The sequence below is a fragment of the Centruroides sculpturatus genome, unplaced genomic scaffold, assembly GCF_000671375.1.
Source record: "Centruroides sculpturatus isolate CEXI.00-Female unplaced genomic scaffold, Cexi_2.0 scaffold427, whole genome shotgun sequence".
Taxonomy (NCBI): Eukaryota; Metazoa; Arthropoda; class Arachnida; order Scorpiones; family Buthidae; genus Centruroides; species Centruroides sculpturatus.
Window position 1 is genome coordinate 16,551 of NW_019384635.1, and position 13,760 is coordinate 30,310.

General features: G+C 29.1%; 1 protein-coding gene across 1 annotated transcript in view; it reads left to right on the forward strand.

Moving 5' to 3' along the window:
• Positions 1-13,760, forward strand: part of LOC111625858 (histone-lysine N-methyltransferase EHMT1-like) — a gene marked incomplete at its 5' end in the record, with an annotated part of 34,303 nt that overhangs the window by 14,547 nt on the left and 5,996 nt on the right. The window contains 6 exons of the mRNA XM_023369097.1: positions 3,523-3,561; positions 4,226-4,271; positions 4,315-4,406; positions 4,487-4,631; positions 6,477-6,554; positions 12,500-12,615. Of these exons, the coding sequence (XP_023224865.1) occupies positions 3,523-3,561; positions 4,226-4,271; positions 4,315-4,406; positions 4,487-4,631; positions 6,477-6,554; positions 12,500-12,615 (516 nt within the window). The remainder of the gene's footprint in view (positions 1-3,522; positions 3,562-4,225; positions 4,272-4,314; positions 4,407-4,486; positions 4,632-6,476; positions 6,555-12,499; positions 12,616-13,760) is intronic.

Here is a 13,760-nt window from a genome sequence, read left to right on the forward strand (position 1 = left end):
TTATAGTATTAAGTGATACGTTTGAATATCCCTCTTTTATATTAAATTTGTTTGGATAAAAAAAGCAACTATTTCAAATTTTCTAATGATTATTAATCTTTCAGATTACAGTTAGATCTGTTTGTTAACATCCTTCATTGCAAAAGTCAACCTGGAATAAAGACACGTCATAACAACATTGATATTGTTTTGATAAGACAAAATACTGAAGGAGAATATAGTTGTATGGAACATGAGGTAAATAAGTAATTCTAATATTAATTTATGTTTTGTAAATATAGGCGGAAAAACATAAGGTCCGATACTTTTTGAACAGACCTTGTATGGCGGGTGGGGTAGGACTTCCCATTTAAGCGTTTCCAAGTACGTTTTCACCGGTTGTGCAACATGTGGCCGAGCATTGTCATGTTGCAAAATCACTTTGTCGTGTCTCTGCTCATATAGCGGCCGTTTTTCCTTCAATGCTTGGCTCAAACACATCAATTGTAGTCGATAGCAATCTCCTGTGATGGTTTCGTTTGGTTTGAGCAGCTCATAATAAACTACACCTATCTGATCCCACCAAATGCAGAGCAGAAGCTTCAAACCTTGGATATTTGGCCTTGCTGACAATGTTGATGCATGGCTGGGCTTACCCCACGAATTTCTACGCTTAGGGTTATCGTAGTGTATCCATTTTTCGTCGCCTGTCACGATACGATGCAGAAAACCTTTTCTTATCTGCCATTGAAGCAGCTGTTCACATGTGAAAAGATGATGTTTGACGTCTCTCGGCTTCAACTCGTACAGTACCCAATGTCCTTGCTTTTGAATCATTCCTAATCCTTTTAAACATTTCGAAACTGTTGTGTGATCAACTCCTAATGATTCTGCAAGTTCAGCTAGCATCTAACATGAATCTTCATGAAGTAATGCCTCTAATTCCTCATCTTCAAACTTTTTTGGTGCACCAGATCGTTCTTTATCTTCAACATCAAAATCATTATTTTTGAAGCATCTAAACCAATTTCTGCATGTTATTTCCGACAGAGCATGGTTGCTGTAAGTCTCAACAAGAATTCTGTGTGCTTCAGCTGCAGATTTTTTTGGAATAAAATAGTGCAATAAAATTCCCTGCAAATACTCTTTTTTTGGCATGAAACTAGACATGTTTAACACAATGAAAAAATAAGTTGTTTACACTTCAGTGAAATGACATATACTGAATTTCAAGGTCGCTTATTGTACTTCCTTACAGATGCGTCACCATCTAAAAATAAACACATGTGGTTCTGGTAACGCCATCTGTTAAAGAACAGCGAGAACTTATTCAAGGTCCTTATAGATAAATCTAAGTGTATAAAATATACTTAGTACCTAAACTTACTTAATAAGAATAAAACAATTTCTAGTATTATTTCAGTAATTACATTTTAATCAATCTTGACTGGATAAAGTAAACATACTTTTATATAATGAGCAAAATAACAGTATTTTGTTTATGATAATTCATGCAATCAGACAGATAACAGAAAATATAAAATGCTAAATTATAATTCAAAGAAAAAATTACAATATTTAACAAAAATGTGAACATCAACTTTTTCAACTTGTTTTTCAATATTTAAAAAAGTTAAAAATTAATACTTAAAGAGTTAATTTTAGTTAATTACATTATCATATTGTCATACAGCAAAAAAGAGATACACCTGTTCTAGCCTTTGTCTCTGTTCTTTCCAAGGGTGCATTTTTTTTATGATCCAAGTATAATCTAAGTATTGAATGCTTTAAATGCATTTACTTTAGAAATCAGAGCCACCCAATGCTACTTTTGGACTTGGATTACTTTTTGAATGTGCTTGACTCACTCAGAATTTTCATAGCAATTGTATGAAGTCTATTAACAATATATACGGTGTCTGAAAACCAAGTGTGGCTAAACTGTGCTGTGTTCCCCAATTTTTGAATTGGAATCAATGTTTTCAGAACATGATTGTTCTCGAGTTACCAATAATATCCAAACTTATATATCAGAAAGCAAAATGATGCTAAATTATTTACAAAATGAAGGCTTGTATAATAGTGTTATTTCTTATAAACACTCAAGTGCTCAAACATGTTTACTTTTAACACCATACTTGCTAAGAGTTGGCCTGCGTAAGGGTATACAAATACACTACTGGTGGCTTTCATGGTACTACAACCATGCAAGCTGCACCCTAAAAGTTGGAGCCTAGGTCATAGATCAGTAGGACTTCATCTGAGTGAAAGCATTAACATGTTTACATCCCTCACTTAGAGTGTACTATGGCTCATGCAATAAAATAATTGGATATTTGTTATATAAGTTGTTTTAAATATATATTTTTTGATTTAAGATCTTACATTTTTCAATTTTCTATTATAATATCAGTTTGGTTACTTGGTACAGACTCTTCACCATTGGGTTTTTAACATTGAGTTTTGTACCAAGATATATGATCCAGTTTTGATGTATGGAGTTTTCTCATCATACCTATTATTATGATACTATGATACTTTTTTATTTCTTCTTGATAATTCCAATGACTTTCTTAACTAGACTTTCTCTTATGGTAATATTGTTGATTTAAATGGATAGACAATATCATCACATTGCTCTATCTTCTCTAAGAATAACAATATTATTTCCCTACTTGTATAGTGGCAAATATTTAAAGTGAGGTTTGTAGCAGCAACTTTATTGGTGCATTGCAGCCTCTAAACATTGCTCCCTAGAAAATCTAAGTAACATAAAATGAAGTTTTTAAGTTCTGGATCATTTTCTTGTCTTCAAGCAATATTTGGAATTTTAATTCTAATTGTATCTTCAAGTTTATATGCAGAATTGGACAGCATTTCTCCTCTTTTTTTTGCTTAATTCTCTGCATTACTCTTAGCATTACATCTGTTCATAATAATTTTTTCTATTTTGTTTAAAACATCCATATATTTTTACTTATTTCATTACAGAATTTACAGTTTACACTGGCTGACTTGGTTTTGTAACATTCCCATTTTCACCCTCTTCATCTTGCTTATCAATATGCATATTTTCAAACAATATTTTTAATTTTCTTGTACAATAAGGGTAATGTTAAACCACACCCTTGACATCAAACCTTTAAAGAAACATTTTATTCCATAATGGTATTTCCTACTTTTCTTCAGTTTCATAAATTTATGCCCTGACCATTGCTTGTAATTTTTCTCATGCATCTAAATCATATGCCTATTCTGTTCATGAAGGAATTATTATTACCTAACTAAGTTTGGGCAGTTTGCTATTGATTAGAGTCCAAAATACATCTATTGTGAAAAATTACTTATTTTATGCAGGTCAAACATTTAGCATAATTTCTCCTCTCATCCAAAAACATATATGATCTATACTTATATACATAAATATGCAACAATGTATACATAAATATAAAAGAAGATTTGTTAAGAAATGACATTTAAATGAATGGTAATTGACTATAATTATTCAACATTAATTTATAATATGTAATATTTTATTTACAGGCATATTTCAGCACGTCAGAGCAATTATGAATGTGTTGTGTGAGTAAAATTTTATTTCACTTTTAAGCTTAATTTTTTTATAATGATGATGATTTTTGCAAAACAGATCTCATATGAACCCAAAGATATGAAATCTGATTTGTTATTTTTGCCAAGTATTATATCAAATGTAATGTTAAATGGGAATTTCATAAAGAATGGACTAAAGAGGGGTAGAAAATCTTGAAATGCATATTCCTGAATTAAAAAAAAACCCTTTTGCATTGTGTGTGGCTTCCTAAACAAGAAAACTAATAAATAAGCTCTAAAAACCACATTGCATTTTTGGTTTGGTCATTGCCACCAAGACATTTCCTTCTGACAGATTTTGTGGTAGAGTTTTGTCTCAAGAGGGATTGCAGAAGAGCCAAACTTTACATAGTTATGACTTTTGAAATAAGTTGATTTCCAAGTTTACTATTGAAATTTTTAGATGTTTTAAAAGTTTCAAAAAATTTGACATAGATAAAATTTATTATTGCAGAAAATTATAAAAACTGGATTCATTTTATGTAAAAAAATTCTTTTAATTGCAAGAAGACAATTGTATGATTTCTTTTTTATATTATAAATATTATAATATAATATAATTTAGTGTAAATTATTTTTAATTTAAAATTATTAGTTAGTAAACAATTTTAATAATTTTTTAAATTTGTTATAGCTTGTTTCTTGCTCGTGGAGCTGATACAAAAGTAAAGAATTNTTACAGAATATCCTAGATTTGAAAACAAATTTTTTTTTTATATCTAGTGCTGTGCAGATCAACAATCCCAAACATGGATGGCTCTAAGTATGAACAGTTCTTCAAAGTGTCCAAAGAAAATTGAAACAATTTTTCACAGGTTAGTTTATTTAAACATTCAGAATACTTAATGTGAATGTATGTTTTATGATTCAATTTTTGAAATTATCTTAATTTTAGAGATATATCTCGAGGAAGAGATGTTACACCTATTCAGTGTCTTAATGAAGTAGATAATACATCAACTCCAGACAATTTTATTTATATCATCGATAACTGTGAGACAGATTATGTAAATATTGATAGGACAATAACATCTCTTCAGGTAATAATTGAATTTTAATTAATTATAAAATATAAATTAAATAATATAGATGTTTACATTTATAAATGTCTTATTTTAAATAAATATTTTGAGTAAACATGATTAGTATAATAAAGTTATTGCATTTATCAGTATTGAAATGAATATTGTTTTGTTTTATTAAAAATAAAAGCATAATTCTTTTTTTAAAATGTTAAATCTAACTTACATAAGATTAAATATGATTTCAACAAAAATACTTTACAGGAGTTAATAGATTTCAATAAATTAAAGAAGTCATTCTTCAAGAAATTTTAATTATGAAACTTGTCATCAAGAAGCTTGCTTCTATAATTGAAATAATTGCATTGAACATAACAGATTCATTGCTCAAGATTACAAATTAATGGAAAAAATATATAATATGTAAATATGATGTGATTAAATTTAAACTCAAAAAGTTTTTGAATTAAATAATTTGCAAAAATGATGTATGAGGACAATTCAACTTCTGTCAGGAATTTCAGTAATGGTGATGCAACTGTATGTGTCATATAGTCCCAATTTATGTTACTTTCTCTAAGTACTTCTTCTCCTCACACTGACACTTTTTCTATTGTTTTGGCAACAATGTTATGCTTGCAGAATAGAAGTCTTTTGTTCAATGTTGGAGTATGGTCCTAACATTGCACAGTGGATGCAATTAACAAATTTGATTGGGAAATTCTGGATCACCCAGTCTTCAGTTCACATCTGTTACCATGTGATTATCAACTGTTTGACCCTCAGAAAGAAACAAGAGCCTTGGGAGACAGGAGCTACTGCATGACAGATGCTGTGAAGTCAGAGAGTTTGTCATGGTGGCTTCAACACTAGTCAAAATACTTTTATTCTATAGGCATCATTTTAAAAACAATTGGAAAAGTAGCATCATATGGAAATACTTAGGAAAAGGAACATAAATTTGTAATGAATATACAGTAGAGCCTCGATTATCTGACCCCCGATTAACCGTCACCTCGGTTAACCGACCGTCCTAGTCGGCAAATTTCAAATGTCCGCTAGTGATGTTGCGCTACAATATTTGGCTATGCCTTGGCTACTTTAATATTATTTTTACGTGTTTTAGCTGGCAACACTCATTCAACCATGAAAGGGAGCCAGTATTTAAACGAGGCTTAATTTTCTAATTTTTAACGATACAATAACAACGATTATTATTTTTAAAAATTTTTGTTAGGCTTAACATCGATGAAAATTCAACGTGAAGTGGGTTAATAGCGATATACTAATATACTAATTACATGGGATATAATAATATACTACACTAATAATGGATTTTTTCATACTTTTCGGTTATCCGACTTTTCAATTATCCAACCAACTCCAGTCCCCAATTGAGTCGGATAATCGACGCTCTACTGTAGTTCCATTGCAATTACTGAAATTCCAGACAGAAGATGAACTGTTCTTGTAAATTTTTTCTCATTCAGGTAAAGTCAATTGCATTTTTTATAAATTAATCATTTCCAAGACAGTATGGGTTCCTGTAGCTAATAACATGTTTCAGACTCCAAAAATTCATGTTTTTTTTTTCTGGATTGTTTATGTTTACTGGATTTTAATGGAAGTTGTTGTTTGGGATGTTTTAAAGTTACTAAGAGTGGCAATTGCAAGTGAAATTAGTAAACCAATATCATTCATTGAAGAGGAATTCAAATACATGGATATGGCTATACTTAATTTTTATTTTTTCACTTTTTTGTATTTTTCAATTTATAATAAACTTGCAAATAATACAATTTAATAATTTTGTTCAAATAATTATTTTGTAATGTGAATTAACTCTTATTTTTGAATTTTTAGAGTTGTCGTTGTAATAACAACTGTAGATACCCAAGTTGTACCTGTGCCGCACTTAGCTTCAAATGTTGGTATGATGATGTAAGTATTAAATTATTTAACGATTTCAATTATGTGTTTTGTGGATTGTGTACAATAGTTGCTATTATTTTTTAAAATACTTTATCAAGGTATGTAAGAATGCATGTACTGTACATACATTTTCAAATAATTGTAATAAAAACAAAAATATTAAAAATGAAAAAATTAATAAAAATTATTTTTTTATTGATATTTATTTATTTTAATTGTAACTTATCAATTTAGGAATATTTACTTTATTAGTTACATTGATTTGATAAATATTTTTTAATATTTATATGTATAAAAAAATGTTATTTAAATTGTTGAAATATTGCAACTAAAATTTTTTTAAACTTAATTGATATTAAGATGCTTTTCATACATTTACCTTCCAAATTAATTTTGTTAAATCATTGGTTAATTCATTGTATGTCTATTGTAGAGTATAAAAATTGAGATTTTAAAACTGTTCTGTTTTCATATGTTGGAATAATATATTTACACATATACTTATGTCAGTTAATTTGACATGTTAAATATTTTTATCATTAAGATATTTCTATACAGGCTGTGAACAAAAATATTGTATCAGACTACTGTATCTTACTTCTGCTGCCTGTTATCTAAATACAAGTGTATAAGAATATCAATAACCTCATTGCTATTCACCTCTTCTTATGGGTCCAAATCTTATCACACTTCCTATGAAAGTTAGTGGCACAGTTTACATTACTGTCATAGAGAATCTTAAAATTAGTGCAAAACATTTTTGTTCAGTTAAAATACTCAAAGAGAGAGTGGTTGGACACCTTCAAAAAATGGGGGAAACTGTGTGAGGAAAAACCACAGAAATAGAAAAAATTATAAAATTGTTACAGTTAAACATGAAATGAGATAAAATATCACAATGCTCTACTAGTAGTTTTGAAAGATATGGTATTGGGTTGTTCAGAAAGTAATTTCGCTTTTTTACCACTAGACGGATTAGTCGTATTTTTCCCGCCATTTTCATTCTAAACTGTATTATCATTATATATTTTGACATCTAGTATTTTAAGGCTTATTTGTGAAAAATTTTGTTTGATTTTGTGCGATTGTTTATTTTTTGTGTTCCATCAAATATGGAAGATCGAAAGCATCATTTTCGGCATATTTTGCTCTTTTATTACCGAAAAGGTAAGAACGCTGTTCAAGCGAGAAAAAAATTGTGTGACGTGTATGCAGAAGATGTATTGATAGAACGACAGTGCCAAAACTGGTTTACAAAATTTTGTTCTGGCAATTTCAATATTGAAGATGCACCACATTCTGGATGGCCAGTTGAAACCAATGAAAACAAAATAAAGGTACTGATTGAAGCAAACTGCCAAATAACAACAAGTGAAACCACTAAGAGATTAAATTTAGTAAAATAAAATTGAAGACAAAACTGTCCAAAAAGGATCACCATTTATTACTTGTGTTCCAAGACTAAAACATTTTCGGCAACTGACCTTCCTTTTTAGGCTACTTGTCGCCAGAAAGTTTACAAAAAGTCCTTTTAAAAAACACAAAACACATCCAATTAAAATTTTTAAAAATTTTCTGAAAAAGGAACTGGTGACATACAGTTGTCTTGCTTACTTCCATCATACTTTCTTTTGGGGTTTTTTTCTTCTTTTTATCTACTAAAGATTAGCGCTGGAAAATGTAGATTTTTAGAGAAGTTGCCCCCTGGTGACGATATATGTAGAAATTTCTCAGCATACTCAGCATACACACTGCTGAGTATGCTGAGTAGTGAATCCCCAAATGGAAACTTTTTGATCATGCCATATAATACACAATAATACAAGTATATACAAGGCATTTCAGAAATGAGTATAAAAAACTGAAGGGGTTGTAGAAAGGTTAATTTTGAGTGCCACTTTTTATTTGAAATGTTCTTTTTGAGTTATAAGCCATTAAAAAATCATGGTATCATTTCTTGTTTCACAAAAACAATGTCTGACATATGAAAATGTCTGTTGATATTTATTAGGTAATTTGATACCCTTCATTTATTATCTGCAATATTAATTTATTATTTGACTTTTTATATATTTTTTTGTAACAATATGAGCTATAATATGATATGAGAGAAAAATAAAGGATATATTATTCATTATTAAACTATCAATGCTTTTACAGACATTACTGAACAAGGTCAGAATCTAAAACATCAAAATAATAATGTTTAAAATGAGTTTCTCTAAAACTAAAATGTACTATAATACAAGTGAATGGAAAGAATATTGTTCTCCAAAATAAAATATTTTTTATTTATTTCTAACAAAAAATACATTAAAAAATATTGTTTTATCTGACTGACATTGTTCTTTTCCATTCATAACATATGTCAGACATTGTTTTTGTGAAGTTTTGGGCCACAAGTATATACAGTAGAACCCCTCTAGTCCGCCCTCGGCTAGTCCGTCGCTCCGGTTAATCCGACCGTGGTCGGAGTTGAGAAACTTGTCCTGACTCGTCGGTGGCTCACCGTCCGTGGCGTTTTTCTGTGTTCGTTACAGTATATGTTTTACATTGTGTGTACATGTACAGTTTTGTGTGTGTTTTTAACATGTCAGGAGTGAAACGTAAACACATTACTCTTTCATTAAATGAAAAATTAGCAGTGCTACAAAGACTGGACAAAGGGGAAGATTGTTTATTTTACTTTTTTCTGATAATCCGACCTGTTTTGCATTCCGACCATGCCCCCAGTCCCAAAGATGACGGATTAGAGGGGTTCTACTGTATAATAAAGTTACAATAAATTAAGTTAATATATAATTATATATACAGTACCTAATTTATATATAATTATATGTACAGTACCTAATTTATATATAATACTGTACAGACGATAGCAAACTCTCCGTAGCGTGGCACTTGACGGCGGAAAATAGTTCAGCTGCCCGATGACGTTTCACGTAATTATANATTTTTACTTAGAAATAAATAAATTCATTTATTATAAAGGAGACAAACAAAACTTTATTTGAAAAACACAAATATTTGTTTTATTTGGATTTCTAATTAATAAAAAAATGATAAAACACTATTTTAAAGTGCATTTTTATTCGACTAATATATTTATAAATAAGATGTAACCAAATAATAATTTTTACGCCAAAATAAAAAAGGGTAGCCAAATTTGGCGCAAAGTAGCCAAATCATGCAACACTGGAAGGAATACTAAAGAAAGCTCGAAATACCAATCAAAGGATTATAGACTCAAATGCGGGGAAAGGAGAGAAAGGACAAAAGAAGTGAGGAAGGTTGGGAAATTATGGGTCCATATAGTATTTGCTTAACAGAAAGTCTATGTAACCTTTCTCACTACTTTTTATCTTTTGTCCTTTCTCTTCTTTCACCAAATTTGGGTCTATAATCCTTTGAGTCTCAACTTTAGCTTTATTTATTTATAGTATTCCTTCCTCATTCATACATTTCCAAGTATTTGAAGATATTTCCTTTCCACTCAAAAATTAAATATGTATAAAGGTTTACGGCTTTGTGAAACTTCTTTTTTTGAATTTATGCCGTTGAAATAGATAAATAAAGTAAAAAAATTTGTCAGTTTTGTTTACACGTTTATTGGGCCGCACTGGAACTTGCCTTGGGCCGCGGGTTGGACACCCCTGCTCTAGACTCATTCATTAACATATATGCTGCCAGTGCCCCGAATAAGAATTTTTTGATTATGCCATCCATATACATTAATTCAGTGGTTCCCAAACTATGTACTGTGGCACTTTCAGGTGCCACTAAAAGTAGTCAGGAATGTTATGGCCAGGTTAGCCATTATTTTAATTAATTAATTAGTGATTTGCTGATAGCACTTGTTCACTTCATTTTTTTATATGCTTATCTAAATTATATATTTAGATCCATCTCACTAGAATATAAACATCCAATAAGCTGATTTTAAGTTTAACATCAAGCAATTTCCAGATTAATAATAATATAATTATAATTAAATTAATCAAGAGATGGTGGTGCCTAAAACCTACCTCTAGGCCAAGTTACTTGACTTGACTTTTAATTAATAATTAGTAGCATTATTACCTCAATGTAATCCAGCAATTGTTTGATCCATCTCATTAGAACTGTTTAAATATTAATAAATACAAGCTTTTTTTTTTTTAAGAACTATCTTCTTCTTCCTGTTAATAAAAAAACTTATAGAAAGACAGAAAAACAGTTACTTACAGACATTTTTACTTTTGTTTTGTGGTTAATATTACATGAGTTAAAATTTGTATTCAATGAATACTTAGCATCTATTCACTCTGTACATATATAAAATACTTAGCTTAAAATTGTTACAACACTTTCAATTACAAAAAAAAATTAAAAATGACAGTGCAATGTATCAGTATGAAATTTTTGAACAGTGAAAATAAAATATAGTATTTATTCTTTGCCTAAGAACTATTACTTTCCTTTATTTGTTTATGTCATTTAACCATATAACATACCAACATAACAATTATTCTTACATAGACAGAATACCAAATACAATATATAAAATTTATGCTGTGTACCAGTATATAATTAGGAGCCACCACCAGATGGCAGCAGCTTAAGGGCACTATTGTTTGCAGAAGTTTGGGAACCACCGCATTAATCTATTCATACTTTTTAACATAACTAATTTTATTCTATTATAAAAAAAATATATATATATATATATCTTGTTTTTAAAAATCTCTTAACGCCAAAGACATTTTTAGAATATATGTCAGTACTTAAATATAGTATTTTATCTTTAAAAATGCAAAATTTACAGAAGTCAATTTTAATTATTTGATTAATGTTTTCAGCATTCCCTGTCTCTATTTTCAGTTTTTAATACCAATGGAATTTATACTCAAACATTTAAAATTAAATATCAAATATTATGAATGTACTTTTATGAATGTATTTTATTATTATTATTATTATTATATAAATCATTCTTAATATTCTATGTTCATTTTATTTCATTGGAGAGCATTGTAGTAACTAGAACTACAATGCCGATTCATTTAAGGTTTATTGATTTTGTTATATTTTTGGTATTTTCTAAAACATTTATGATGACTGATGCCATAAAAATATCTTTTATAATTTATATAATTTCAAAATCTTAATGTAAATATATTATCTTTTCATTAATAAATACTTTGGAATTTTCATCTTGATCTGCAAGGAAGCAAATAGTTTGTATGTTTGAGGAAATTGAAGAATTATAAAATAATTATCACAGTATCTACATGTTTTTTTATTCAATAAAGTCTAATAGTGTTATGTAATTAGATTTATAAAAATTTTTGAAACGTAAATCGATAAGAAATTTTATAAAATTTCTTATTGATTTAAAACTTTGAACATTTATTTTAATGTACAATATGTGGATTTTAAAATAGAATCTAAAAACGAATATAAAGAACATCTCAATTCCAAATTAAGATTATTAGAAACAATAAAATTCTTTTCGGTGGACATTCTATAAATATCTAACATCTAAGCACTTTTGACAATGTACTCCTGAAGATGAGCTATAAAAAGCTCAAAAGCACTCGAATTTTAGATATTTTGTATAAAAAAAACTGGCAATAAAGCAGAATTTTATTGTTTCTTTCTACTAGTTATAAAATTGAATAAATGTTGATTAAATTTTTTAGTTAAAATTTTGATAGAAAATATAATTAATTTTTGTATGAATTTTCTCTGTTTAGATAATGTTAATAAAGACTTATAAAAATTCTCAAAAGTCATTATCAATAGTTTTAAATCAGTCGTAATTGAGATTTTCCCTAGGATTGTTGTCGTCATTATCTGAGTATTCTTTATAGCTAATTTTATTATTAAGCTTGGGCAATGATTTATTTCAGTCTTTCAACCTGTAGAGTTTTGTATAAGAAATTATTGAATTGCCAATGCATTTTTATTTTCAGAAAGGGCATCTTTTACCTGAATTCAACATGGCTGATCCTCCAATGATCTTTGAATGTAATTCAGCTTGTCTGTGTTGGAAAGATTGTAGTAGTAGAGTTGTTCAGTATGGAATAAGGTGGAAAAATTTTATAATTTTATTTATTTTAATGTTTAACATTCCTAATTTATATTTATTTTACTTACATACTTTAATTGGAAAAGAACTATATAAAATAAGTATTAATTTATTATTATTTATCAAAGTTAAATAATATGAGAATACACTCATTGACAAAAAATTTATGCACCAAAAAGGAGGCATTGAAATTGAATAAAATTTTATTACTGTGAATGTAATGACAATATTATAGCAAAGGGACAATTTTCTGTGGAATAACAATACAATTTAACAGAACCTTTAGTATCTTGTAGGATCTCTTCATGCCTAGATATATGCATCAGTAGTCAGCCAAGGAGGAATACAGGCACCATATGCCTCTACGGTCTGGCCTACAACAGATTTGCCTACAGATATTGCAAATGTTTGTGCTTGTGTCACAATCAAACAATCGTATCGCTCCTTGCAGTCTTGTCTAGAGTGTTCAGAACCTGGTTGCTGGGTGTGTGCATTCTGACATATTCACTGCCCCAAATACCATCTTACAGTCTAAATTAAAATTTCCTAGATAGTGGGCAATTTGGAAAAATGGCCATCCTACTTCCTTCAGTCTGATAATGCACCCTTTTTTAAACTTTATCTGCTGTATGTAATATCTTTAACTGTATCATACAGTTATGCCTGTATCAGACACAAAATTCTGAAGACAATGAACCTCTTTAAGACTTTTTATAGGAAACTGGTGTAGCAATTTTAAGGCACTCTGGTGGCATTATCTGGCATAAAATTTGACCACAACTGAAATGATATTCTTATCTGTCTTGTATGTTTTGTAGTAATTGGACAATCCTATTTGGTTATGTAATTTTGTCAGCGAGCAATCCCAGCATCAGCCTATTGCTCTATGGGGACCTGGGATTGAATCCTTGTGCTTGAAAACCCAAGGAAATTTTCAGTGTCTCAGATATGTCATGTCTCATTACTCCCACCCACTTGCCACCTTTGTGAGCTTGATTGAGTATGGAGAAAAGATCCTCTTGGCACCCATGGGATTTTGTGCTTATTTGACTTTTTTTTTTTAAACATTTTTATACATTTAATATACTATTTATTGTTATAAGTATAACATTAAGTCTTATCCATAGGAGCAATTTTCTCCTGTC